Here is a 27,368-nt window from a genome sequence, read left to right as displayed (position 1 = left end):
TTTAAACTAAAAATAATTCAAAATAAAATATGAACTTTTAGTATCATTATTAGCAAGTACATGTATGTTTCAAATTTAATTATAGTATTGTCCGTTATTACTTTTACGTTCATCTGGGTATGAAAAACAAAAATCATCTGCAAACTTATGTGAGAATTTTTTTTGTTCATACCCCGATGAACTTAAAAGAAAGAACAGACAATCCTTAATTACAAAACATTTTGAGGATATAAAAAACATAGCTGTATTAATTACTCAAGTGCTGCAGTCCAAAATATTTGTCAGCATACTCTATTTCAACAAAAGCTAAGAATCTTTTGGAACTAGTTCGTTTATCTAGGCAAAACCATAATTATTTAAGTTAAAATATGTTTTTGTTTTAAACACACCAATATACCAGGGCCTTTGATATACCAGTCATAATGCACTGGCTAGAAATGAGAAATGGCCCAAAGTGATCGATCCCAAACCGTAGGTTGATCAATCATAATAGCTGCGGGAACTACTTCAGACAGCATAGGGACTTTTAGATTAAAAACAGATAAAAGTGACTGTGTAAATAAATAGGATAATGAATTAAAAAAAATAACCAACTTGTCCTGACTTATCTGTCCCTTGTGAATGTTGTAAACACTTTCCAAAACCTTGGGTTTACAACACTGATTCACTAGAGACAGATAATCTCTAATTATTTGTAGCTTGTTACTTATTCTCCATTACCGGACTTTCCAAAATTTTTTTTAACATTTTTGAATCTGATTCCATCTTGTTCTGTCACACTGCTCCAAATCATCTTCCAAGCCATCCACACCACCACATACCTATTTATTTCTTCCATGGTTACAGTCTCCACATACACGTACCCACCTGGTTCCTTATCCTCTGCCACTAATGAAGCTGATCAGCATGAATGATAGTATTAGGACAGCGCCCTTTTCCAACACTACCACATTAAAATGATTGTTGTCATTATATAATCATCAAAAGTAATAATAAAATAACAAATACTTGATCATGTTAAGAATATCACTGTTCTTTAAACAAGTGATGTTGAGTTCCAGATTTCTATCTAGAACACACTAATAAAATGGATGGGTACCGAAAAAAAAAAAAAAAGCCCTCTACTTGTAAATGTTAATTTGGAAGCCCAATTAGTCACATGTCCAAGACATATGTCAACATGTCCATGTCACAAAACCCATCTCAACCAATAGCGGAATGTATTAATGTGCAACAATTGGTGATAAAATTTAGTGCAGACTCCTACACTTTTAAAAAATGTAAAAATGTGGTGAACTCAATCATTAGTAGTAAATGAAGATAGGAGTACAGATATCACAAAGTAAATATGGTATCCAATAATGATAAAAATGCCATTGCACATCAATTTTGCAACAGTTTTTTGTCGTGGTATCATGAACTTCGAGGACTGCCTCCGTTTATGAAGTTAGAAATGCAGTAAATGTATCTTGTGTAAGCCAATAAAAATAAAAAATTAACACATTCAGGACACCACTGACCACCGCCGTCTCCTTCAAACACTATCCTACAGGTTTCTACCCATAGTGGTCCATGCTGATTAACCTGAACTTGACCTTGAATTCCAACCAGCATGTTACTTCCACAACACTTGAATTTGCAGTCAAAACCCTGACCATAGTACCAGCAATAAGCACACTTGTTGACTGTGCAATGAGCCCTCCTGTGAAGTCTTCAATCTGCTGCAGACCGTTATCAGTTGCACAACACACCATTCTACGACTGCTCCTCGAAGTAAAGAGCAATAGCTTGATCCAGGTTCATAGCACACCGTTCCAGTAATAGCTGGGCCACCCCACGATCATCTGTTGCCGTGACACTGAGAAAGTCGGTAATAAGCAAGTCCTCCACTTGTCTGACCGAGTCGAGATCTAGTTCTGTGGGAATTATAGGATGCTCTTCTGGGTCAGTAGTGGGAGCTAGAAACAAAAACAAATTTTTTTCCCTCTTGTACAGACAGATGTATAGTATATCAGGTTACTACGTTTTGATATCGTGATTATTTGGCAAAGTTTAGATAACGGTGTAAAACGCGAGATTCAGCGAGCCTGTTAGACCGTTATCAAACTGAGCCAAATAACCACGATATCAAAACATAGTAACCCGATATTTTTTTAATCATGCAACCCCTTTCAAGTTATATTTTTGTAATATGTTTCATTCAAAAGCGGTATAGAAACTATTAGTTTTATTGTGTAGAAACTACTACCGGAAGTCGAACATTAGCAGTTGCCCGAAGCCCGAAAGCATCTTGGGAACGGCATACCCAGCCTAAAAGTTATGTGTTTCCAAATTTTAAATAAAATACTTTGATTATATTTCAGTCTGTTGTGTCACAACATTTCAATTTTTGTACCTCTTTCTGTGACAATAAACTCAAGTTTATGTGTGACCTGAAGAAGATCTACATTGCTAGCTGCTAGTGACTCTGTGATGCCAGATGCAGTTTCAATGTAAACATTATTTGTAGGAAGCTACCCATACTTGCTTTTTTGTTTCAAAATGTTTAATTCAAATGGTGGCTAGTTCCGAATGGGAGCGAATAATGGAGAATTGAAAAATAAGAGGTAATTTTATGATACAGGAAATGTAAATGATATATTTATGCAGTTCAACAATTATTGCTGTAAATGGATGTTTGAAAAATGAGAAAACTATCTACCTAGTGACATGGTAACACTCTGAATTAGTTAATATCGGATAAACATTCTAAGTAATGTTAAAATAGGGAATAATCTGTACCTATGTGATATCTAATAGGCAGAATTTTTTTTGGACATTTGCTACTTTCTTTGATATTGACCACCATATAATGAAAGACAAGGTTTGCATTATAATCATGAATGTTATATTTCGTGTACATATACTGGGTTTAACATTTGCTTTATTTTATGCTTTTGACATATTTTAATTAGATGAAAATATTCTCTAAATGTTTAAAAACATCTAAACCAAGTGAGACTGAACAGAAAATGTAAATTACCTATTATATGATTATTACAGTGAAACCCCTCTAAACCAGACACACTCGGGATAAAGTAAAATGTCTGGTTTTAAGAGGTTTCCGGTTTAGAGAGATCAAGTTTTATACTGATTTTTAAAAAAGGACCGTGAAAAATGTCCGGTTTGGGGGATTCCTGTTTACAGAGGGTCCGGTTTTGAGAGGTTTCACTGTACTTAAAAGTGGAAAAACCTTATTAACTTTTAGCTCTACATTCTTTCACTTTGTACATATGTGTATCATGGGTTGAAGAACCATATGCAGAAAAAAAGGCTTATAAACTAAACAAATAATGACAAAAGCGTATAACGTATTTCAGTGAGGTAAAACATTTTTTTCAAGATTTGCCTTCGTAAAACTCAAAAGAAACAGAGCCATCCAGGCCAAGTTATCTCCCCTGACTGCCTCACCTGACATGTTGTTTGTGCCAGTGGCTGTGTTGTTTGTGCCAGTGGCTGTGTTGTTTGTGCCAGTGGCTGTGTTATTTGTGCCAGTAGATGTTGGTCCAGGCAGGATTACTTCATCCTAAAACATAAAATATTGCAATAAACTTTAATGATACCACAGGGCATTTGTAAGTCAGTATCTAGTGGGTGGCTAGCATGCATGATAAATGGATAAGAAAATAAAAGAATCATGGTACTCCTATTATATAATTATTGATTAGCAGAAATTAGTAGTTTATATATAATGTATATAAGATAACACATACCATGGTCTTTAACATATCATTTATGGTGCATTGGTTCTGTCTATCTGGATGGATAAATGTTGCTAATAAACAACAAATCTTGTGTGGTGGTAATCATAATGTACAGATCATATTGGAATTTCAATACATTTATAATTGAAGTTCTTGGGCAAACTAAAGTGCCCCCCACCAGCTACCAACCCTGGTCGGGCTGCTGGTGCTTTCTTGCACTTGCCAACATGGGTGGTCCCTCCTCCCACCCACCCCAAACCCTTTCCTGTCATGGACAGAGGAGCCGGCATTGGATGACACCTGCATCCATGACAGTCATGCACTACAACAGCTTGCTCTGAATGTGCACGTTAAGTCCTACGATGACCTGATCTGTCGAATGAAAGATGAAATATTTAAAAATGTTAATAATTTATGAATATCCTTTGACATGCTGCTTTGTAATGGACTAATGATGTGTACCTATCTACAACTCCAAAGATATAAGCTTATCCCTTGTTTGGGAATAAATTTTATTTTATTAATTTTTCAGAAACAAAAGATAATTTCAAACAAAAACAATTTGCAGAAAAATAAATAAATAAAAATACAAAATAGTTTTTTGCAACAAAAAAACACCAAATAAATATAATAATAATAATTTAAGTAAAATGTATATCTTTATATACGCCTGAGAATAAATAACTACTGATAAAGTAAAATACCTCCAGCCTGTTCATTTTCAGGACTTTCCTCCACATTATTCGATCTCTTGTTTTCTGTTCCTGTAAAAAATTAAATTCAAGTAAACACCACACAGACTAAACTGACAAAATCCAGGTGAACATTTAATGGTTGACAATTAGAACAATCAAAAGATATTTTTAATGTTTCATAATTATATAAAGACAGTACTGGGAATCGGTAAGAATTTCAACATCGATTATCGATGATAATTGGTTTGCACCAACTGAAAAATGTTCCATTAATATTACAATTTGTTAAAATTATGTGAACTTAACGTTGAACCAAGTTGAATGATTAGACCTACTGTTGTGTTCACAGAGATAAGATCCCACATTGTGCTAATTTTACCTTTAATACCTAACAGTATTCATTATGTGGTTTTTTACGAAAACAAACACAAACATCTGCACATTTACATCAGTCCCATCATCTAAACTGAAGAAATCAATGCAGTTAACATTTTCAGTGACAACTGTTTATGAACTTATATAATCACTCATATTGGTAGAGCTCAACGAACCAATTTTCAAGTATAAGCAGTCATTATAATATCACTAGTAGTCATATATGTATACACAGACAAACAATGAAACCCCTCTAAACGGGACACCCACATTTTCAAGAAAAAGTATGGTTTAAATGGGTATCCCAATTAGAGAGGTTCTGGTCTGTAATGATATTTAAAAATGTCCAGTTTTGAGGGAATTCTAGTTTACTCCAACAAGAGCCTTATGTGTTGGAAAGATGCATACCCGGACCACCAACACATACTGACACTTTAACAAATGAAAAACGCGTAATTTTAGAATTAATAAAAAAACATGATTATTCCTGTGGTGGTATAGCTTGGGGCGAAGTGACGTCAGCTCCGTCGAACTTCTCTATTATGCACAGTGTAAACAAACGCTCTAATTTACGACAAGGCACTTCGCTTTCATCAACCTGACTTGTAAAACAACATAAATGACTTGATAGTATAATAAACTATTTAACTAAATATATTTCAATTTGCATCAATATAACGAAATGGAGTTATAGTATATTTTTCGTTTTAATAAAAAAGGAAAAAAGAAGTATATTATTAGGCCTATTGGTAGGATACGTTTGAGCAAAAACGACCACTCACGATACCCAAGTGATAATTTTCTTTTCTTTGGGACTATGTAATTGGTCAGTTTTGTGATTTAGATGGGAAAATCTACTTAATCAAGGGTTTGATTTGAGGTTATCACACAATATCCTGTGATCTTAATAAAAGAGGCACGTCTTTTTAGTGTGTCTAGACACAGTGTCTGGGGACCGTCTAAATATACACCTGCCAATCAGGAACCACAGGTACAGGCCACGGAAAGAAAATACCAATTAACCAATAAAACACTCCGACTATTATTTCAGTACGTGGGTTAATTTATGTACAAAACGTAATACAGTTATTTCAACACTTTGACAATGGTGGTTTATTGAAAAATAAACCACATATACCCGTTGCTGTGTTACTGGGATTGATATTATTACAGAACATTGCGATGCATCCGCAAAAATCAGGTATGTTTTGTTTCTTCAGTTCAAAGACTAATTCCTGACGTGACACGTTAGGTATTATGTAACCACCAGCTTGCCAGAGGGCGTATTCACTGGGATGGTACAAAATGGCTGCACCCGTTATATATAATAGCCGTCACATTTAACCGTTTTATTAATTAACTATACGATTTTACTTGTTGATATTAAGCAATAATGTGCAATATGTATCGTTGAATATGCATACCAGTCCAAAAGCCTCGCTTTAGCATTCCTTTAAATCTTCCCACTGAGTTATTAAACTTGTTCTAAGTGGGAGCCGGTACCGAGATATGTACCCAGTGCCTACCATCCTTCAGTCCTGTGGCTTAACCATTACATCACTGAGACCTGTTAGTAAACTGTTATTTTATTGCTTACTTTCGTCGGTTCTATGTACGGAAGCAGGCCCGTACACAGGGGTGGTGTGTACGCACCCCCCATAGTCTGCCACGGTCCTTCCGTGGATGTGTAAAAAAAAAAAAAATCTGACGATGTGACAAATTTACTTCCCAGAATGCAGGAAAATGCATCTCCTGCATTCTAGATTTAAAACAATTTCGGGGGAGCATGCCCCCGGATCTCCTAAGCAACTCCGGCCCTTTGTGCACCCCCATATAAATTTCTGCATACGGGCCTATGGAGCCGATACCAAGATACGTACTCAATACCTACCATCCTTCAGTCTGGTGGCTTAGTTAGTAAACTGTTATTTTATTGCTTACTTTTGTCGGATTTTTGTAATGTTCTCCTCTGTCTTCTGCCCTTTTCCTTCTAACGCTTTCTCTCACAGCCTCGATTCTTCTCATGTGTTCCCACAATTCAGGGGTCATTTTAACTAGTAATGAAAATAAACTTGCATTGGATATAAAATACATAATAATTTAGTTTAAAATAAAGAAATAATTCATTATAAATCTATATTTTTGTATATAAAAATAATAAATATGCTATCTATCTACACTGCTATCTATTTCTCTCATCATGTATTTTGTTACAATATACTATTAAGAAACAAAAAAACCTACCGACACCAAATGGAAAAACCCATAACAGTTTAACAAGCATATATCTATCTCTCTCTCTCTGTCTACATATAAATATTGAAGCTGGTAGGTACAAAAATATCGACAGAACACAAAGAGTATGTACATTATGTAATATTAATGAGATTGAGGATGAGTTTCATTTTATTCTTCAGTGTCCACGATATGAAACTTTAAGAAATAGATTTATTAAGAAATACTACTCCAAGAACCCCAGTGTTTTTAAACTAATACAGCTATTGTCAACTACAAACAATAAGGAGATAAATAACCTTGGCAAATACTTAATACAGGCGAACAAAATGAGGGATATGCTATTACTACAAACAACTTAATATATCTATATTTGTGTAACCCATATTGCCGATTGTTTATATATAGATATAGATGGATTGTTTTATCGGTATATGTGTATGTAAGTCATTCTCCACCATTGTTCCGCACTATTGTACATAATATTGTATCTCATTGTTATAATGCTGATAAGTTGGAAAACTTAACGCAATAAAGAACTTGAACTTGAACTTGAACATACATACATGGATGCCTGGATAGCTCAGAATGCATCATGAGTAGTCAGCAATTTGCGGGCGATTTGGTGCCATAGGTTCGAGTCCCAGCAACGGCATGGGACAATTTGTGAGGCCAGAAAGGATTTAATTATCCCCTGCGCCAGTGCATTAATATCTATGTATGTAACAGTCAACCTCGACATACACACAATATATAGATATTCATACATCAATACATACATACATCCATCCATCCATCCATACATACAATCATAAAATACTGGCAATACTGATGTGCAAATAGTTAAAAACTACTTTGTAGAAGCCTGCATAATTTACTCTCAAATACCTCAGTAAATATTTACTCGACTTTTGCAAACCACAATGGTCAATTAGTGTTTGGTCAGTTAGTTTGCGACAAGTGAAAAACCCATCTTGCCATAAATATTCCATCAGACATTGATCTCATGATTCATACATACATCTGATATAATCTTCCTTATCGTCTGGACTGTCAAACTCGATACTGGCAGCCGAGGCACATAATTCTTCTAATGATGCTGCTGCTCCGGCTTCCATCGCCTCCACAAAATTGTACGATGCTGGTAAATCTAGAATGTTCTTTGTGACTGACTTGCTGGAACTATTCTCAGGGTCAAACGGTTTCTCGGCCCGTTGGAACGTTATGATATATTCGATCATGGCTCGACGGTTCTCATAAACAACAAACTCATTGAAGTCAATTGGACAGCCCTAAAAAAAGTATAAAAAATATAAGCCCTGTTTTCAAAAGACAAATATGGGATTAAAAACATACCTCATATAGACACTCACTCTGGGTTTAACTTAAGTACCAACACACAATATGTGCATTTCTGACTGGGACTATAATACTATAGTCAAAAGACAACTGACTCACCATAAATGACTACTATTAAGGGCTTTATTATTATAGACTACTCTGATGCTTATCAAATGTGTTACTATGTTTTACCACATTGAATATATATATATATGAGAATGTTAAATCCATATCCTCATTCTACCAAAATTAGATATAAACACATTAAACCCAAACTCATATATATTGTTCTTAGTATAGCATAATTTTTGTATGAAGACTACCCATTAACTGTTTCAGCACTGACCTTTGTGTCTTGTGAATACAAACCGTGATTGTTACACAACATCTATCTGTAACACTCACTGTAACTGGTTCACTGCTAAGTTATTTGTTGTATAACACTGTATAAACTATGTAACTATATGTAAATGCACTGAAAAATTGTACTTATTTCAGACAATAAAACAATATGACTCACATGACGGCTTTTTGTGTCTTTCTTTTTTTTAATTTAATTTTTTGACTAAATTTGACACACATATAGATGGGTATATATATTTAACAATGTTTGGTCATTGTTAAGACCCAGGTAAAATGTCAGGTAAGCAATTAGGAATTTAGTTCTTTGTGTGGTAATTCTGCCAACAAGAACCCACATCACATGTCCGACATTTGTAAGATGTCTGCACACGTTTACCAGAAGCTTTATTGTTTGGTTTATAGTACTTTCTGAATTGACTTGTGAAGTGATCAATAAAATATTTTACCTTATGAGATTTCCCAGGTAAATCCGTATGAAATTCTTTGTTGTGAAAAACTCTCAAGGAAGGAAGGAAAAAAATGTTTTATTTAATGACGCACTCAACATATTTTATTCTACGGTTATTTGGCATCAAACATATGGTGAAGGACCACACAGATAATGAGAGGAAATCCGCTGTCGACACTTCATGGGCTACTCTTTTCGATTAGCAGCAAGGGATCTTTTATATGCACCATCCCACAGACAGGGTAGTACATACCACAGCCTTTGATATACCAGTCGTAGTACACTGGCTGGAACGAGAAATAGCCCAATGGGCCCACCAACGGGGTTCGATCCCACAATGACTGCACATCGAGCGAACGCTGTACCACTGGGCTACGTCCCACCCCTTGAAACATGCTCAAAATCACAAGAAAACAATCTCTGGTAAAAACTTGCAAAAATTTGTTGGGAAACTGAGGTACACCAACAATCATTTAAACATGATTCAGCAATCAATCCCATGTCTATAACAAGTCCAAAAAAAGCTTTCATCTATCATCTATGTACAACACTCACCGTAACATCTATCTACAACACTCACCTTAACGTCTATCTATAACACTCACCTTAACATCTATCTGTAACACTCACCGTAACATCTATCTGTAACACTCACCTTAACATCTATCTATAACACTCAGCGTAACATCTATCTATAACACTCACCTTAACATCTATCTGTAACACTCACCGTAACATCTATCTGTAACACTCACCGTAACATCTATCTGTAACACTCACCGTAACATCTATCTAAAACACTCACCGTAACATCTATCTAAAACACTCAGCGTAACATCTATCTATAACACTCAGCGTAACATCTATCTGTAACACTCAGCGTAACATCTATCTATAACACTCAGCGTAACATCTATCTATAACACTCAGCGTAACATCTATCTGTAACACTCACCGTAACATCTATCTGTAACACTAACCTTAACATCTATCTGTAACACTCACCATAACATCTATCTGTAACACTCACCGTAACATCTATCTGTAACACTCACCGTAACATCTATCTGTAACACTCAGCGTAACATCTATCTAAAACACTCACCGTAACATCTATCTATAACACTCAGCGTAACATCTATCTATAACACTCACCGTAACATCTATCTATAACACTCACCGTAACATCTATCTATAACACTCACCTTAACATCTATCTATAACACTCACCTTAACATCTATCTATAACACTCACTGTAACATCTATCTAAAACACTCACCTTAACATCTATCTGTAACACTCACCTTAATCTATCTATAACACTCACCGTAACATCTATTTGTAACACTCACCGTAACATCTATCTATAACACTCACCTTAACATCTATCTATAATTACAAACTTTCCGAATTTATACGATTTACTGTATTCTGATTGGCTGACGTCACTAAAAAACCAAGCATTATCCTTCCATAAACCTCATAAAAATACGTCATCACGGAAGACCAAGATCGAAATAACTGCACAACACCAACAGTCAATACACGTAAACAAAAGTTAATATCAAGGTCACTTTGCGATAGAAAAACACAAGACAAATCTGCACATGAAATTGTTTCATTTTTTAAAAAGAATTTATAATAAAGATATATACACTGTTTTTGTTGATTCAATACTTATTTTTATTTTTAGCGGACAATTTCCAATAGTATGTATACATGTGTTCCTACGCTTATTTACAGAACATGGTTGACGGTAAGAACGAAAGAAATTATTTTTGAGTGTTTTAAGGTACACTTCTTGTACTGTTTGTAATTATAAGAATTGTTTCTCATTTTTTAGGAATTTATCGATGTATAAAAGTCACAAATGTAGTATAAAATCGCTTCGCTACGCTACGCGATTTTATACCATTTGTGACTTTTATACATCGATAAATTCCTAAAAAATGAGAAACAATTCTTATATAACACTCACTGTAACATCTATATATAACACTCACCTTAACATCTATCTGTAACACTCACCTTAACATCTATGTATAACACTCACTGTAACATCTATCTATAACACTCACCTTAACAGAGTCATAAAATCTCCACCCACCGGTAGGTGTTTCCTTCTCGGGTTCTCGCTTCAGTGTCCTATCCATTTCACCTTTTGGATATTCCTAAAAATTAAACAAACACACACACTGTACAGGGTTCATGAATACACTTTGTATAAACCAATGACTAAAACCTTTATGTAGCATGATGTCACAAAAAGGCTGAATCTGTTATATCATTCCACACAGACACGAAAAGGTTAAAGGATATTTTCCATTATCTTTTCAAAAAGGATTTTAACATATTTTTCTGTGATCATCAACATAATGTAATATTACCGTACTATATTTTGACATGAATTGCTAGCCTGGTGCTTATAAAGTCTGCGACAAATTGTGTGCGTGATGTCATAAGAGACTGAGTCTGGACTCTATAAATTCTTTATAAGCACGGACCCTGATAATTAGGAACAGATTTTCATTTTCCACAGGATTTGCATGACCCAGTCAAAGGAAATTATATGTTAGCACCTTCACCAACATTTAAAGGAACAGATCCTAGTTTTTAAACACTACAGCATATTTTTCACTATTAGAGCCATTTATGATCACTGAAATCAAACATTACTTATATTTTATTCTTTAGATTATGCATTTCCGTAGAACCGAAGTGTTTCTGGTCATCCTGGTGTTTGTAGTATAAAAAACAGCATTTTTCATATTTTAAAAAACCGCATGTCCGTCTGAGAAGTAGTGGTTTATTGATTCAAGTTCTAGTCTATTTTTAAGGATATTTCCTGTTTAACGTCACAAGACTCTTCTTTCACTCTATTGTAACTTTATCCATATGAGTTACAGGTTTGTAAATTAACAAAACTTAGTGTCCAGGTTTTTATGGGTTAAAACTAGGGTCTGCCCCTTTAACATTCTAATCATTGTGAGTTTTGCCATAAACATAAGCTCTTATAAAAAATTATAAATAAATCGATAAATTTTATACACCATATCTTCAATGACGTACCTTGGCGTGACCGAGTATAACTCGACACATTAGCATGAATGTATCTTCACCATCATTGCTGGCACTTCTCTTAACATACTGAATACATTTCTTTGGGTTATCGCTGAAAGTACATTGTTTACAAAAAATAAACTTAGCGAACATTTCCCCAATCCTTTTGTTTTTTATGCAGTATATAAAGTTATCTACCAAAAAAACAAAAAACAAAAAAACCCAGAAAGAAAATAAATAAATAAAATTTATAAAAAAGAAGAAAATATAATTACTGAAGAATACCCACTGTGAAATATATTCTAAGAAACAAATCCAATATGAAACTTAGGACAAGCTTTTAAAACAAATACATGTAATCTAACCAACTGAGATAAACTACTGTGATTCAACTATTGGTTTAGCAGCTATTTTTGTTTTTGTTAGATCATTACTAGATCAATGAGCAAAACAAAATTATCACCCAAAAATTCTGTCAACCTATTGGATTTTGTCCACATGTTATGAAGAACACTGATTCATATAAAGAAAGAAATGTTTTATTTAACGATGCACTCAACACATTTTATTTACGGTTATATAGCATCAGACATATGGTTAAGGACCACACAGATTTTGAGAGGAAACCTGCTGTCACCACTACATGAGCTACTCTTTCCGATTAGCAGCAAGGGATCTTTTATTTGCGCTTTCCACAGGCAGGATAGCACAAACCATGGCCTTTGTTGAACCAGTTATGGATCACTGGTCGGTGCAAGTGGTTTACACCAACCCATTGAGCCTTGCGGAGCACGCACTCAGGGTTTGGAGTCGGTATCTGGATTAAAAATCCCATGCCTCGACTGGGATCCGAACCCAGTACCTACCAGCCTGTAGAACGATGGCCTAACCATGACGCCGGTGATGATTCATATAAAGTCTTTAACATAGCTTGTCTATTGAAATCTTTATACTTTAATAATTATAAAAACCTGGAAATTAATTAAGTATTATTTGGTTTTGACCATGTGGCTTATACTCCGAAAGTAATTGTGAACCTTTTGTGAACATAAAACATTGAAATTAATGTTCTGTGTATGCAGAAAATATTAAAAGATTGACAGCAAGTCATTACATCAATATTTAATGTGTTCTAGGACAATAACCGTAAATATATATATGGAAATGCATGGAGCTGGAATCACACTGATGAGCTTCTCATAAGTAAATTATTCATGTCATCTCAGTAAATACCCTGTAGATACAGAAAATATGCAAAATTTCTCAATAATAGGTTTAAACTCTGTTGGCATAGACAATTATTTCTAAGCTTCATTTTGGCTACAAAACAAATCACGGGGTGCTTAATTAATTTCCAGGAATATATATATATATATATATATATATATGCAATATGAAAATGAGGTTGAACAAATAAATTGGAGAACTGCAGCATACCTGTCAATGCTCGTGCATTTGGCATGAGTCTCACGCATTTGTAACAAACATCACGCTCTCACGCAACGTTACTACAATCGGACACTTTTTCAAAAAATAAAAATATTTTATAATCGTGGTTTATATTTTAGAGATGAATGGAATTATATGCTGATTATGCAGGTCTCTGAATTCGTTACCTATTAATAATAATACAGCATATTGAACCTATCCTTGGTTCAATACCAACAATCACTCGCGGGTGCTACTGATAACTGACTTGTATGGTTTAACATTAACCATATTAATTGGTACAATTTGCACTCGCTCAAAAAACTTCGCCCTGGACCCGACCAAAAGCCTTCAGTCCCTGGACCCTGACTTCTAATTTTCTCACACCTAAGAATTGCCACAGGTTAACAGCTCTACTACAGGGACTTGAAAATAGCATAGTTAGAGTGAGCGTTTCATCAAAGAACCAGAACCAAAAGTTTTGTTTGTTTAACAATACCACTAGAGCATACTGACTAATTAATCACCAGCTACTGGATATATTTTTCCATTAACAGTAAGGAATTCTTAATCTGCACTTTCCCATCTGGACATGCCATGACTGATTGGTTTGGAAAAAACCCAATCAGAAAATGGTTCCACCGAGGGGGTTCAATCATATGTCCTACACCCCCTTAGCCAAATTTTCAGGGAATGCTTTTAGCAAGCTTTTCATCTCTGGTATTAGCATGAATTTGTTGAAACAAGTAAAAAGGCTATTTGAGGTCTTACCAAAAAAATCCAGACATACTCTTACCTAAAGATCAGCAGGATCTAGTTCACTTGGTAGATAATTAATACCAATAGCTAATAATTAATAAATCAATGTGTTCTATGGTGTCGTAAAAAAACCCAACAACAAATAAACAAACTTTAACCTTTACCTAAAATATATACCCCTGCCAAAACATCCAGTCATACTGAGTCTTGCGTCAAGACCCTCCTCACAGATCCGCACCTTATTAACGGTCGTACCATGATACAGGTATCGGGCATTCAGCTGGAATCCTTAAACACATCCAAGTACATTTTATTACAGTCAATGATGCAAATTAGAAACACTGAAAACACTGTATTCTAACGGTTAAAATTACAATATACTTACTGGTACATTTGCTTGCTTAAAATATGAATATCAGTGCATTTCTGGTTATAACATATTCATCGAGGTTTTATTCAAACTGCCAAAAAGAATGTATTTATTGATATAATTATTTATATTTCAAATGTTTTATGGATTAATTTACCCACATGTATGTATTATAAGCTAGAAGGTTAACTCATTGTTTATCTGAAAGTTTACGAACTCAGGATAATTCATGTAAGTAAAAACAATGACACACAAATCTATCTTTATTACCAGACTGTCTCATTTCCAGCAAATGCTCTTGCTCCTGTCTGAACCTCCGTAATAAAATGAGACTTTGTAACCTCTCTATTTTGAGGACCTCCAAGTCTGCCAAACAGAAATCCGTAGCAATAGTTTCGTACTCATCCTCGCCAGGGAACAGTGGATTCAGTGTATACAGCTGGCCGGATTCGTTCACGGGAATATTGGACTTGTACCAGTTCACAGGTATTCCATCCTGGTCAAAGGGAAAAGGATGATGAATATCCATCAAGGCTACAGAGGAACTAGCTACTCCATCACCAAACAGGTCATTCTCCTCAATATTATCTCTATCCTGGCCTCTTCGTCCAGCTGGAGAACCAAGGCACCTGTTGCGTGTACGTGGGTCTCCCCAATTAGACGGGACTATTCCACGCTCTTTAAGGACTTTTAATTCATCTGCATAATCTGCCTCATCTGGTTCTTTAAAGTCAACGGGCAGTAATCCATGGGCATTATCATCACCATCATCATCATCCTGTCTACTAAAGTCAGCTGGAAGTAATCCCCGTTCTTTAAGAACTCTTAATTCATGTGCATAATCTTCCCTATTCTGTCCACCACTAAAGTCAGCTGGAAGTAATCCCCGTTCTTTAAGAACTCTTAATTCATGTGCATAATCTTCCCTATTCTGTCCACCACTAAAGTCAGCCGGAAGTATTCCCCGTTCTTTAAGAACTCTCAATTCATATGCGTAATTGTCCTCATCCTCTTCAAGGCCGTTACTTCTTTGAATTGCAGGTGTATCAACATCGGAGTCAGAGTCAACATTTCTGTCATCATAGTTAGTACTGTTGTTATTGGTGTTAAGAACTCTCATAGCTGGTCCGTCTATATACAACCTCTGAAAATATCAACATACCTGTATATTACTCACTTCTTACATGATTCATACAAACATGTCACTATGTTGATCAAAGCCACTTCAGGGCTTTTTCAAGATTACATGTATGTTAACATTTACATAATTATAGTACACATTATCTTAAAGCGGCAGTATCCGGAATATTTTTATTATATAAGCATACAGAACAGAAAATCCAATTATGTTTGGTGCATATATGATGCCACACTCCGCATTGGTTTCACTACACTGGCTTATCCAGGTCAAAAACAAAGCCAGTATTTCAAAAGTGGGACTTTTTTGACGGGCTCCTACCGATCTTGGTTTTCACTAGCTTATCACAAGTGTGGAATTCCCCAACAAGAGATCACGTGAGATTTCGCAATTTTTGAACAAATTTAACTGTCTTGATTGAGGGGTCATCTCATATCTCCAAAACATATTTATATCCATAGAGGTATGGTACAATGCCTTTCCAGGGGTTGCCTTGAAATTTTGACAGTGGCCAGCTGTTGGCATACGCGTTACATGTAAGGGAGTGCTACTAATTACGTAACGCTCTATGGGTAGAGGAAGAGGGTACTGTGTTCGATGTACGTAACATTTTTCAAGACTATATGCTATTTTTATTCATTACGTAGACCTAAAAAGGTGTTTTTTGCAAATGCGCGGTCAGTCTAGGATTGATCCCCATCAGCGGGTATATAAAAGACCATGGTATGTGATATCCTGTCTGTGGGATGGTACATATAAACGATCCCTTGCTAAAACAAATGTAGCAGGTTTCAAAGGTGCGTGTGCAGGGATTTCAGCGGGGTTGGGGTTATAGACTGTGTTGAGCGAAGTTTATATGGGGCCATGCTCCCCTAAAAAATACATTTCAAATTTTTTTAAGCTTGGGCAAGTAGGGGTTTCGACCTCCAATAATCTCTCCCTGCACATGCACCCGATTCCTCTCTAAGATTATATGTCAAAATTACCAAATGTTAGACATCCAACAGCAGATGGAAGGAAGGATAGGATATGTTTTATTTAACGACGCACTCAACACATTTTATTTACTGTTGTATGGCGTCGAATGATTATTAAATCAATATGCTCTATCTCTAAAAAATAATAATAATCTAACTTTGATGTCGTTAAACACCCCCCTAACTTTACCCTTTCCAAATGAAAGAATATTTATTTGAATTTGTCGAATTTAACACGTAAAATTAAGAAGTGAAAACATTCATTATCTACTTTAGTATATTTTATTTAAAAATATATATACATGATTAATGTATGATTAACTAAACTTTGAAAGTTCTACTAACACTTTATAAAATATTAATTCTGAAATAGGAAGGTACGACTGTCGATATTACGTTGTCAAGATCAAACTGGTTTTAACGAAAGACTCTAGTACCGTTTTTTTGAGACGCACCCTACAATTTGAAATCGGCAAACGCACATGTTAATTGAAAGTGACAACAGGCTGTCGTTTGTGCTTTGCCGAGCTATGGTGGCACAGGCGACGAATCAAGTGTATACTTTTGACGATCTCCGTTCATAGCGAACACACACAAGTTTTTTAAAAGTGCATTTGAGCTTGTATTTCATATCTGTACATGATGTTATAATATGGTAACCAGAGAATGTAACTTTAAATACAATATACAGTCAACTATTTTTTTTTTTTTTTTTTAACAATATTTCACCAGTCTCATAAACACTGCTGTAGACTAAATTACATGACACTTTAATGGCATTTTACATTACCTTTTTCTTTTTAAGGGGTGGGAATTGGTGAACTGTAAAAAAAGAGGAAATCTAGAGGGGTCCCAGAAATTCTTGAAATCCTAGGTTAAAATCTGTGCCATCTGACACATTTTCGAGGAAAGGACGATTAAAATGCAAGGAAACGCAATGTTCCATGAGAGGAAAACAGCTGATCCGAGGAGAATTCCCACCCCTGATTATGGAAAACCAATAATGTTTATTTTTTATGACCCAGCTAGAAATTGCATGACTTTTTAAGGCTGTAAAATGACATTTGCAAATTCCATGAATTTCAAGGATTCCCATGACTTGTATGAACCCTGTACCATGAATTTAAAGAATAACCTCCAGGGAAGGCAATCCCACTATCAAACACTATGTAAAGTCCTATTTATGGCTGCAATCTTAAATATATTTTAATTAGTCAACCATTTAGAATGGACCATGAATATGAATTTTGTTACCATTTTACAACATTATTTGATACCATTTGGCTCCACTTGCAGGGGACAATATTTCGAAATCTGAGGTAACCGGAAGTCGGTTCACGTGGTTTTTACCTAGGTAACCAATTGTTCGGTTACGTGAATTATATTTGCGTAACCTGTGGATTACCTGATTGGTTACCTCAAAGTTACGTTGAAATTATATTTAAATACATAATTTTTAGCTCAAATGTAAAGTTAAAACAAAATACAAAAGAAAACGTTTTATAGAACAGTTTCTTTAATGCTTGCAAATCGAAAGAAGTGGCTTGTAGATGTTTCTTTTGTTTTCGTACAATCGTAGCGTTGTAGATTTATTATTATTATTATTATTATTCACCATTTGCCATCGGGATCGCAAAAAGTAATTTTTAGTTTCCCGAATCTAAAAACCACTGTCCTCGGACATCGGGACACCATATTCTATAACCTCTGTGCAGCTTGCGGAAGTTAACGCTATTGTAAAATGACTAAATATCAGCCCAGAACTGAAACAAAATAGATACATTTGGAGGAAAAATGCCCATTCCCTGGTGTATGATTAGACTAATAATTTTCTTTTATAAATAACAAATAAAGGCTACCATTTGTCACTGTTATGTAAAATTTAGTATACAGCAGACTGAAAAAAAAAAAACCACCCACCAAAAACCCAAGCAACAAATGTCCAGTTCCTCTGAACTATAAAACAGGCTACTCATTGGTGCATGATTAGATTAATAAACATAAATCTTATAATAACATAAAAAGAAAGACCACAATTTGACACCGATATTTTGCAGTGGTGATGCTACTTTCACTTTATCGCTGGTACTTCTATACTACAGTGTTTGTTATTTAAAGCTCATTATGCGATGTTAGTATTTTTCAGCTTTTGTGACATTTTTGCATTTTTGTTTACGTTAAAACCATTTTCAACCTTTCTATAATTATAGGCAATCCAATATTATGTCTACATATATTCCTTTAGAGATAGAATAGCAGCAGATAATTTAGGCGCCTTAGCGATCCATGCACATTTCTTTACAACTTTTGGCTCGACTCTATACTGAGTCTTCGGTCACAAGTTACAACCGTTGCAATATACCGTTGGCTACTGGTTTGCTGCACATCAAGTATCTAAAAATCAGTCTAAAACATTTGTCGGAATACTAGTAGTATGTCTGCATGAATAAACTTACTGTAATCGTGAAGTCTGCAAGTTTTAATTTCTGAACGTCTACAGGTCACGACGTAACCGATTTGCGGTTCGCGTAAATTTAATTTTGCGTAACTGACACGCGAACAGAACGGCGGTTCGCGTGAAATATTGTGCCCTGCACTTGCTAAACTAGGTCACATAAAAATGGATTATTCACCATTTTAATACTCAGAAGTGGGGCAGTATGTCACCATTTATTGTCACAAAGTAAATGGTGCTATGGTTTGTTAAGGCGAGATTAAAACTTTAAAAATGGCATAAGTAAGTGATGTTTATAACATGGTGAGGTGAAATGGTATGTTTAAACAAGAATTCTGCAGAATTAAATGTCTTGCCTACCATAAACCTTTTCAGTCCAACTGTAAACCAAGTTTCACTGACATACGACTTTTTGTGATAAAGTGATCTAAACGCCAAAGTTGATGATGTCGCCGCTGGAAAAGTAATAGCTATATATCTCGTAAAGGTGAGACAAAGAAGACAAAAAAAAGAAGACTACAGTGAACAAACCCGGCCTCGGTGGGGTCGTGGTCAAGCCATCAGACTACAGGCTGGTATATACAGGGTTCGCAGCCTGATACCGGCTCCAACCCAGAGCGAGTTCTTAAGGGCTCAATGGGTAGGTAAGTAAGGCCACTACACCCTCTTCTCTCTCACTAACCCACTATCCTGGACAGACAGCCCAGATAGCTGAGGTGTGTGCCCAGGACAGCATGCTTGAACGAAAATAAGATGCAATGAATGAAACATGAACAAACCACTGTTTCTTCACTGTCTTCCACATATCCATTACTGACGATCTCCCCCAGTTCTTCGTCTTGAAGGCTCATTGTTTTAGCACGTTCAATGTCTCTCAACAGTTGCGCTAATAAAATAAAAACAAAATGAAACAAAATGTTATAACATGCTCTACTGAAATCTTTTGAACAAGACAATAGTAGTTAATGAGCAAAATGAGTAGCCAATTCGCTCTGCAATAGTTTTGTGTCATAACGTAAGAGGCTACTAGCAAACACATGTACTGATAATGAGGAAATAAGAGCAGGACTCACGTGACTGGGCAAAGTGAGCCTAAACTTCGTTCTGACTAGCCTGACTTCGCTGTACCAGTCACTGTAAGGCGAAATATGTGTCGCCATTTTAAAAAATAGTCATCACTTGCAATGTACACTTACAGGGATGAATGGTGAAGAACTTGAGGAACATCTATTCATAGATAATAATTAAGTGTGAAGTGTCTGAGAGTTTGAAGAGAGACTGGCGCCACAAACTCATGCGACAGGCTCACAGACGGTCTAGCTGAGACAACATCCATGTCTGGCACTAATAGATGGCCTAAATGTGCTACTGACTGCTACTAAAAATTCAAGTCTCCCTGTGGTTAAAAACTTCGCCCTCTCTAAAGTTTGAGAGAGAAGTGACTTCGCTCTATGATTTTGACCTCGCCTGATAAGAGTTGATTGGATGATACTCACCCAGGAAAAAGTATATACAAAACAATTAACCTAATTTTAAGTATACTTAAAAAACCCACATTGGGTTTAATTTGTTTAATTTTTAGCTATTAAAGGGACAGACCCTAGTTTTAGCCCATGAAAATGCACACTAAGGTTAATTAATCTACAAACCTTTAACACATTTCAATAAAGTTACAACTGAGTGAAACACGAGTCTCTGAATGTGAAATGGTGAAATACCCTCTAAAAATAGACTAAAACTTAACTCCATTGTCAACTGTTACTTCTCAGATGCATGCGTGTTTTTAAAAATATAAGAAAGGCATTTTGTGATATTAAAAACACCAGGATGACCAAAAACACTTTGAATGTATGGAAATCGATAATCTAAACAATAAAATCTAAGTAAAGTATGATTTCAGTAATCAAAAATGGTTCTAATAGTTAAAAAAATATGCCTGGGTATATCCCTTTAAGTCTGCTTTAAAAAAAAAACCCAGCACACCTCTTTCAAAAATCATGTGCAATTATATGCAGCTATATCTAGATGTATATTATCACTGCTAACCTCATGGTGTGGGCGAGGTGTAGATATTAAACTAGCAACAAACCCTCTAATTCCTTTTCTTCTGCTTCTTTCTGCAATCTTTCCAATTCATAATTCTGAAGAATTTCAAAGTATCTCTCATTTTCCTCATCAGCTGCGGTTGTAGTTGTAGCTAAAGTAGCTATTACAGCTGAACCAGCATCCTCGTTACTTTCTTCCATCAAATCCAGGTCAAGGAAGCAGAAAACACTATGAAAGAAACCAGAATAATTAATAAATTCATGCTGGTGTCATAATATTATAGAAATTAGTGACTATAGTGGAATTCTCTCTTAACTTTGGTCCCACGCCATCCCTGTTTTATACACGGAAGTGTATCTGATGTCAAACTTAGTTACCGGCAGATGTATCCTCAAGTAACCATGAACCAGCGCCTATTAATGGGAATTATTTTTTTGCGAATGCACATTGTAAACTATGATCGATTTGATGAAATGAGGTTTTTTTTACCTTGTTTAATTTACTTTCCAAATCAACCAACACATGTTTATAATTCAGGGGGGGGGGGGGGGGGCAAATGTCTGGGGGGGGGGCAAATGACTGCAAGCCGCTCAGCTGCCCACCTTTAATTTTCACCCATCGAGAACATTGCCTAACAGGGCTTACGTAAGCGAGAGAAGTGAGCCAAAACTTCACTTTGACTAGCTTGTAAGTCATTGTAAGGCGAAATCTGTGTCGCCTTTTAAAATAGTGAGCACTTGCATGGTACACAATCACGAATGAATGACCAAGAACTTAAGTAATACCTATTCACAGATTCATAGATAATAATTAGTGTTAAGTGTCCGAGAGTTTGAAGCAACAATGGCACCACAAAATCAAGTGACAGGCTCACAGATAGGCAGTCCAGCTCGGACAACACTTGCACTAAAAGTACTGACTGTTGAAGTGTATAACTTCAATTCTATTGTCAGGTGTGTGTGTGATGGAAAATGTACAATGGTGGGGATCTAGACTATGGTGAGCAAATGTTTTAGGATGGGACATGCTCCACCGGAAAATACTTTGTATTTTCACGCAGACTTTCTCATAATGAATAAATTCAACATACAAATAAAGCTATCAAATTTATAAAATAATAACCTGATATAGCGGCCACTGTCCTATAAAAATGTAATTTTTAACAACAGTGACAAGGTGCAACAAATAAGCGATCTTCACACCTTCATGGATACCAGTACCCATTCAGTCTGACATCTCCACTGCGCATCAATTAAGAAAGTGTGACTGTGGAATGCATCTACATGCCTCTGGGTAATCTAAGCTTGACATTGGTAGATTAATCTACTAGGACAATACTCTGCATAGAGTAGCAATTAAATGAAAAGAAAAGACAAAACTTGTAAGAGAATGAATTTCAAACAGTTAAATTAGTGCTTTTCAGTTATATTTTATTATTTCTAAAGAAAGTAATGTGGAAAGGTGATTTTTAAATACCTGTAGAGATCACTTCCATCAATTAGCAGTACAGATGGTGAAAAAGAAAAACAATTTACAGACTGTAAAAGTTACACCTGTATTCTACGGCCACTTATCTTAAGCGGTCGTTTTTGACTACTCCGTTGTGTGGTTGCTTAAGACATATTTGATGATATAGGGTTAATATAACTTCTTTTTGCGTATTTTATTATTTTACATTAAAAATTCAAGTCTCCCTCCAGTTAAAAACTTCACCCTCGCAAAAATTCAAGTCTCCCACCTGTTAAAAACTTCGCCCTTGCAAATGTTTGAGAAAGAAGTGACTTCGCTCTCTTATTTTGACCTCGAGAGGCCTGGCGTAATATTTTCATTTAAACACAGTACTAACAGAATTATGACATAATAAACATAAAATAATAATTATAATAAATAAAATAAATAAAATAAATAATATAAATTTTAAAAATAAAAAATAATTAAAGAAATATAAAATAAATAATAAAATAAAATAATCTTTAAAAATTTAAATAAAAATATGAAAATGTAAGTGCCTTAAAAAACTCCCGGGGAAAGGCCTGAACTTTGTTGTAAAACTGTTGAATATTTTTGTTTGTTTAATATTACACATATAATGCTACAGTAAAAATGGGCGTAAATTTAAAAAAAAAAAAAATTCAGTATAGCCTGTGTATGAACACAGTATTTTACGATATCAAATTAGGTCTGATTAAGTCACATTAGTGGGTCCAAATCAATTAGAAAGCTGTGGAAACAATGTAAAAAAAATTCACAATTTAAAAAAAGGTTGTTTTGTTTAATGACACCACTAGAGCACATTATCAATTAATCATCAGCTATTGGAAAGGAAACCCACTACATTTTCCCATCAGTAGCAAGGGATCTTTTATATGCACTTTCCCACAGACAGGAAAGTATATACCACGGCCGTTGATCAGTTATGGTGCACTGGTTGGAATGAAAAAAAACCTTATCAGCTGAATGGATCTAGTGCACAATGCACGTTAAGTCAACAGTTTTCTTAAAGTGCAGGGCGAGTTGCTTCCTTCTACTTAGCAAATTTAACATGGTGGGGATATTTTTTAATGTAGTCGTTGAAGATTTATTTTGTTAATAATGATGCAAGTACTTCAATCGGGTTTTGTGTGTATGGTAGGTTATAAATTTTTGGTTTATGGGTCCATTTGTTGCACTATTTCGGTTAAGAAACGGTTGAAACATGGTGCCACAAGTTTTGAATACAGGCTATATGTAGGGTATGCAACAATTATACTAAAAAACACACTTACTATTGTCCGAACCAAATTGTTAACAACTACGAAAAATTACTCTTCTACCTTTAATTACCGTTAGATTTCCTCCAAAGTTTGTCCAGACAGAAATCTTGAAAAAACCATTACAATGACACAGATTCCACATACCAGATGAGAACTATGTCACCTATATCGACTTCGCTGAGAGCGCATAGGGCAAAAAGCATGTAATTTTGTGCCAGCTGCCATTTTGACTTTTTATGGACTATTCTTCAAGAGGGGTGAAAGGATAGGACTTAATCTAAACAACGTCATGATATGTTATGATATAAAAGCAAACGTGATGACGTCATATTATTTATTATTATTATTATTATATTTTTTAATGATACCACTAGAGATCATTGATTTCATATTAATTGTCACATACTTTGGAGCCTTTCACCCCTCTTGAAGAGTATTCCATAAACAAGCAACATGGTAGACGGCAGAAAATTGCATGTATTTTTCCCTATTCAATCTCAGCAAAGACGATATCGGCAACATCGTTGCAGTCTCGTGTGTGGATTGTAGTGGGTTTTTTGCGATTTGGGTCTGGACAAACTTTGGAGCAAATCTAACGGAAATTAAAGGTAGGAGAGTAATTTTTTGTAGTTGTTAACAATTTGATTTGGACAATAGGTCCCTCCGGACTAGAATGGATCCACTAAGGTGGTTCAATCCTGCAAAGCAAGCACCTCAGACCAGCACTAAACCCCACCCCTTCACGATTTATGTCTGGACTAAATGTGTTTGTGGGGGGGATATATTGGCAATATAAGTTAAAATGTTGTTAACTCTGTGGTTTGGACCGGTGCGACGATTTACCCAATACTACCCAATACTTGTCAGAGACAAATGTAAATAGGTAAAGCAATGTTTTTGGAAGGTACATCATTTTATGTATGCGCTACATTTGAATTCTGATTGGTTGATATGCATGCCACATTTTCATTTGTTAATAGTTAAAAGAAAGGTTTAATAACAGTTAAATATAGTCTCATAATCTTGTTTCAATCATCAAAGATATTCCTCTCTTGGGCTGACCACTTGCTGTTATACCAGTCACATATATTTATTGAATTAAGAGTATTACAGTATGTAGTTTTTATACTTACGTCTTTTTTTATTTTATAAAAATTATTCGTGATGATATAATAGTTAGTAGTGGTATTGGGTAAGTATTGGGTAGTATTGGGCAAGTATTGGGTAGTATTGGGTAGTACTGGGTAGTATTGGGTAGTACTGGGTAAATCGTCGCACCCGTTTGGACTTCAGTTTGCAAAGTGAAACTTGATTTCTGCCGACGCAAAATAATGAAATTTGTCCAAATTTCAAAGTCTGTAGAATGTTGGCTCTTAACTTTGAAATGATGTCAATTGTTTTATTGTGTAAACACAATCGACAGAGAGTTCCAAATAAATACACAAACGTCTGAGATTTAGTTTGCAAGTTACCTGCAAAAATATGTTTTGGGAATGTCCGTTCTTCTTCCTCATCTACAATGACATTAGGGTTATCGTCCTTGTTTTGGTTACCAGTCATATCGTCCCTGGGTCATATCGTTCCCGTGTGAAAACGTCCCCGGTTCCTACCAAAACGTCCCCAGTTCCTATCAAAACGTCCCCGGTTCCTACCAAAATGTCCCCGGTCACACTTAACACCGACTACACAACGCATACACAATAATTATTTGAGAGAAGTGGAATCAAATCCAATGTCATTTCAACCCTATTCAATCCCTAAATGCCTTTAGGCCTATACATCAATATTTTTCTTCCAACATTTTTTTTTTTCGTGCCCAACACCGACAACTCTTTCGCCATTATGCCATTTCTAATGAAAATGGTTTCATGTAAAATGCGGAATGCCCTGGCATCTCGTAAACTTAGCTGTGCCGTCTAGCCGTCGATTGATATATTTGATAAAATAATAATGTGATTATTATTTCTTTCTTTTACAGGGAACGTCAAGAACCAATCCCTCAAATGGGATAAGCGAACATATTTTGCCAAAATAGTTCTGTAAAAACTGCATTAAAACAGTTGTAATTTGTGTGTTTATGTGAATTCTGTTGGTTTTTTAAAACCATTTTTAACCTAGAAAGCACACTGGGGCATTATTTAAAACGTTATGATCCTTCGTACGCGGGGACGTTTAAATGGCTATATATGTGGAAGTCGTGTTTATTGTCAGCCTTTCCTGTCATGAACGGAGGAGCCGGCCAAGGCCGGCTCTTGTGCCCACGACGAATCCGGGTCGTTTCGCCCTTATTCCTATTCGACCCCGAGTCGTTTCGCCCTTATTCCCGTTCGCAACCGAGTCATTTCGCCCTTAGAATGAGTCGTTTCGTCCTCCAATATGAGTCGTTTCGCCCCTATGTATTGGGGTGGTACTAGTATGCAAAATTTGGTATATAAAAATAATTTTACCCATAATTTTGTCGTAATAATCACCTAACAGGCAACAAGGTTGTAGACTTAAACATAGTCCTCTTTTCGTTTCCTTGACATTATCGCAAATGCCAAGGGCTTCTTGACAAAAGCATGGATGGACATCAATTGTCACGAGGCACTGAACGGTTCACCAACCTGTAAAATTAAGACAATATAATTATTTTATTAAAATTTACTAACGAGAAATTTGATGTAAATATTTAAAAACAATACAATTATACACAGACATGTAAATATAACATATGATATGTAAATAAATAACAATAAATGATAATTGATTTTGACATTTAAATTTAAACAAATAGTTAACCACGTGGATATAGTCGTTTTCTTGAAATTCAATTTTTCTAGCAGTCTAGACGTAGATGACATGGAGACATGGATTTTTTAAACTAAAAACTTCGATGATTAAAGACATCTTCATATGTAATGGAAAAGATCCTAATAGCCTACATTGAACATTCAATATGTAGTTACTATAGATACAACACAAAGTTACTTACCGGTTCCACATATTCGGTGTTGCCACTTGTCACATTGTAGCGCTTCTTGTCTTGGTCGAACAGTATACACATTGAGCTTCCATACCATGTAGAGTCGTTCGCAGAATTCAGAGTGATATATTTGCATTTATAAGTTTCTTGTTTTACAGTAATTACTCATTGTACTACACCCCGATCGTTGTCCTTTCCTCCAGGGTAAGTTTAATT

The 27,368-nt window shown here is 35.4% G+C and overlaps 1 protein-coding gene across 1 annotated transcript; it reads right to left on the bottom strand.

Moving 5' to 3' along the window:
• Positions 1 to 102: 102 nt before the first annotated feature.
• LOC121381447 lies at positions 103 to 25,742 on the bottom strand. The gene is made up of 12 exons (XM_041510765.1): positions 25,660 to 25,742; positions 21,478 to 21,662; positions 20,168 to 20,274; positions 15,089 to 15,962; positions 14,613 to 14,736; positions 12,271 to 12,373; positions 11,280 to 11,372; positions 8,070 to 8,340; positions 6,755 to 6,867; positions 4,448 to 4,507; positions 3,451 to 3,565; positions 103 to 1,958 (listed from the first exon to the last, which is right to left on the bottom strand). The coding sequence occupies exons 2-12, from the start codon at positions 21,632 to 21,634 to the stop codon at positions 1,756 to 1,758; spliced, it is 2,220 nt and encodes a 739-aa protein (XP_041366699.1). The 5' UTR covers positions 21,635 to 21,662; positions 25,660 to 25,742; the 3' UTR covers positions 103 to 1,755.
• Between the last annotated feature and the right edge of the window lie 1,626 nt (positions 25,743 to 27,368).

The sequence above is a fragment of the Gigantopelta aegis genome, chromosome 9 (genome assembly GCF_016097555.1).
Source record: "Gigantopelta aegis isolate Gae_Host chromosome 9, Gae_host_genome, whole genome shotgun sequence".
Lineage (NCBI taxonomy): Eukaryota > Metazoa > Mollusca > Gastropoda > Neomphalida > Peltospiridae > Gigantopelta > Gigantopelta aegis.
The sequence above is the reverse complement of the archived record's forward strand: the minus strand, read 5'-3'. Positions and strand labels throughout refer to the sequence as shown.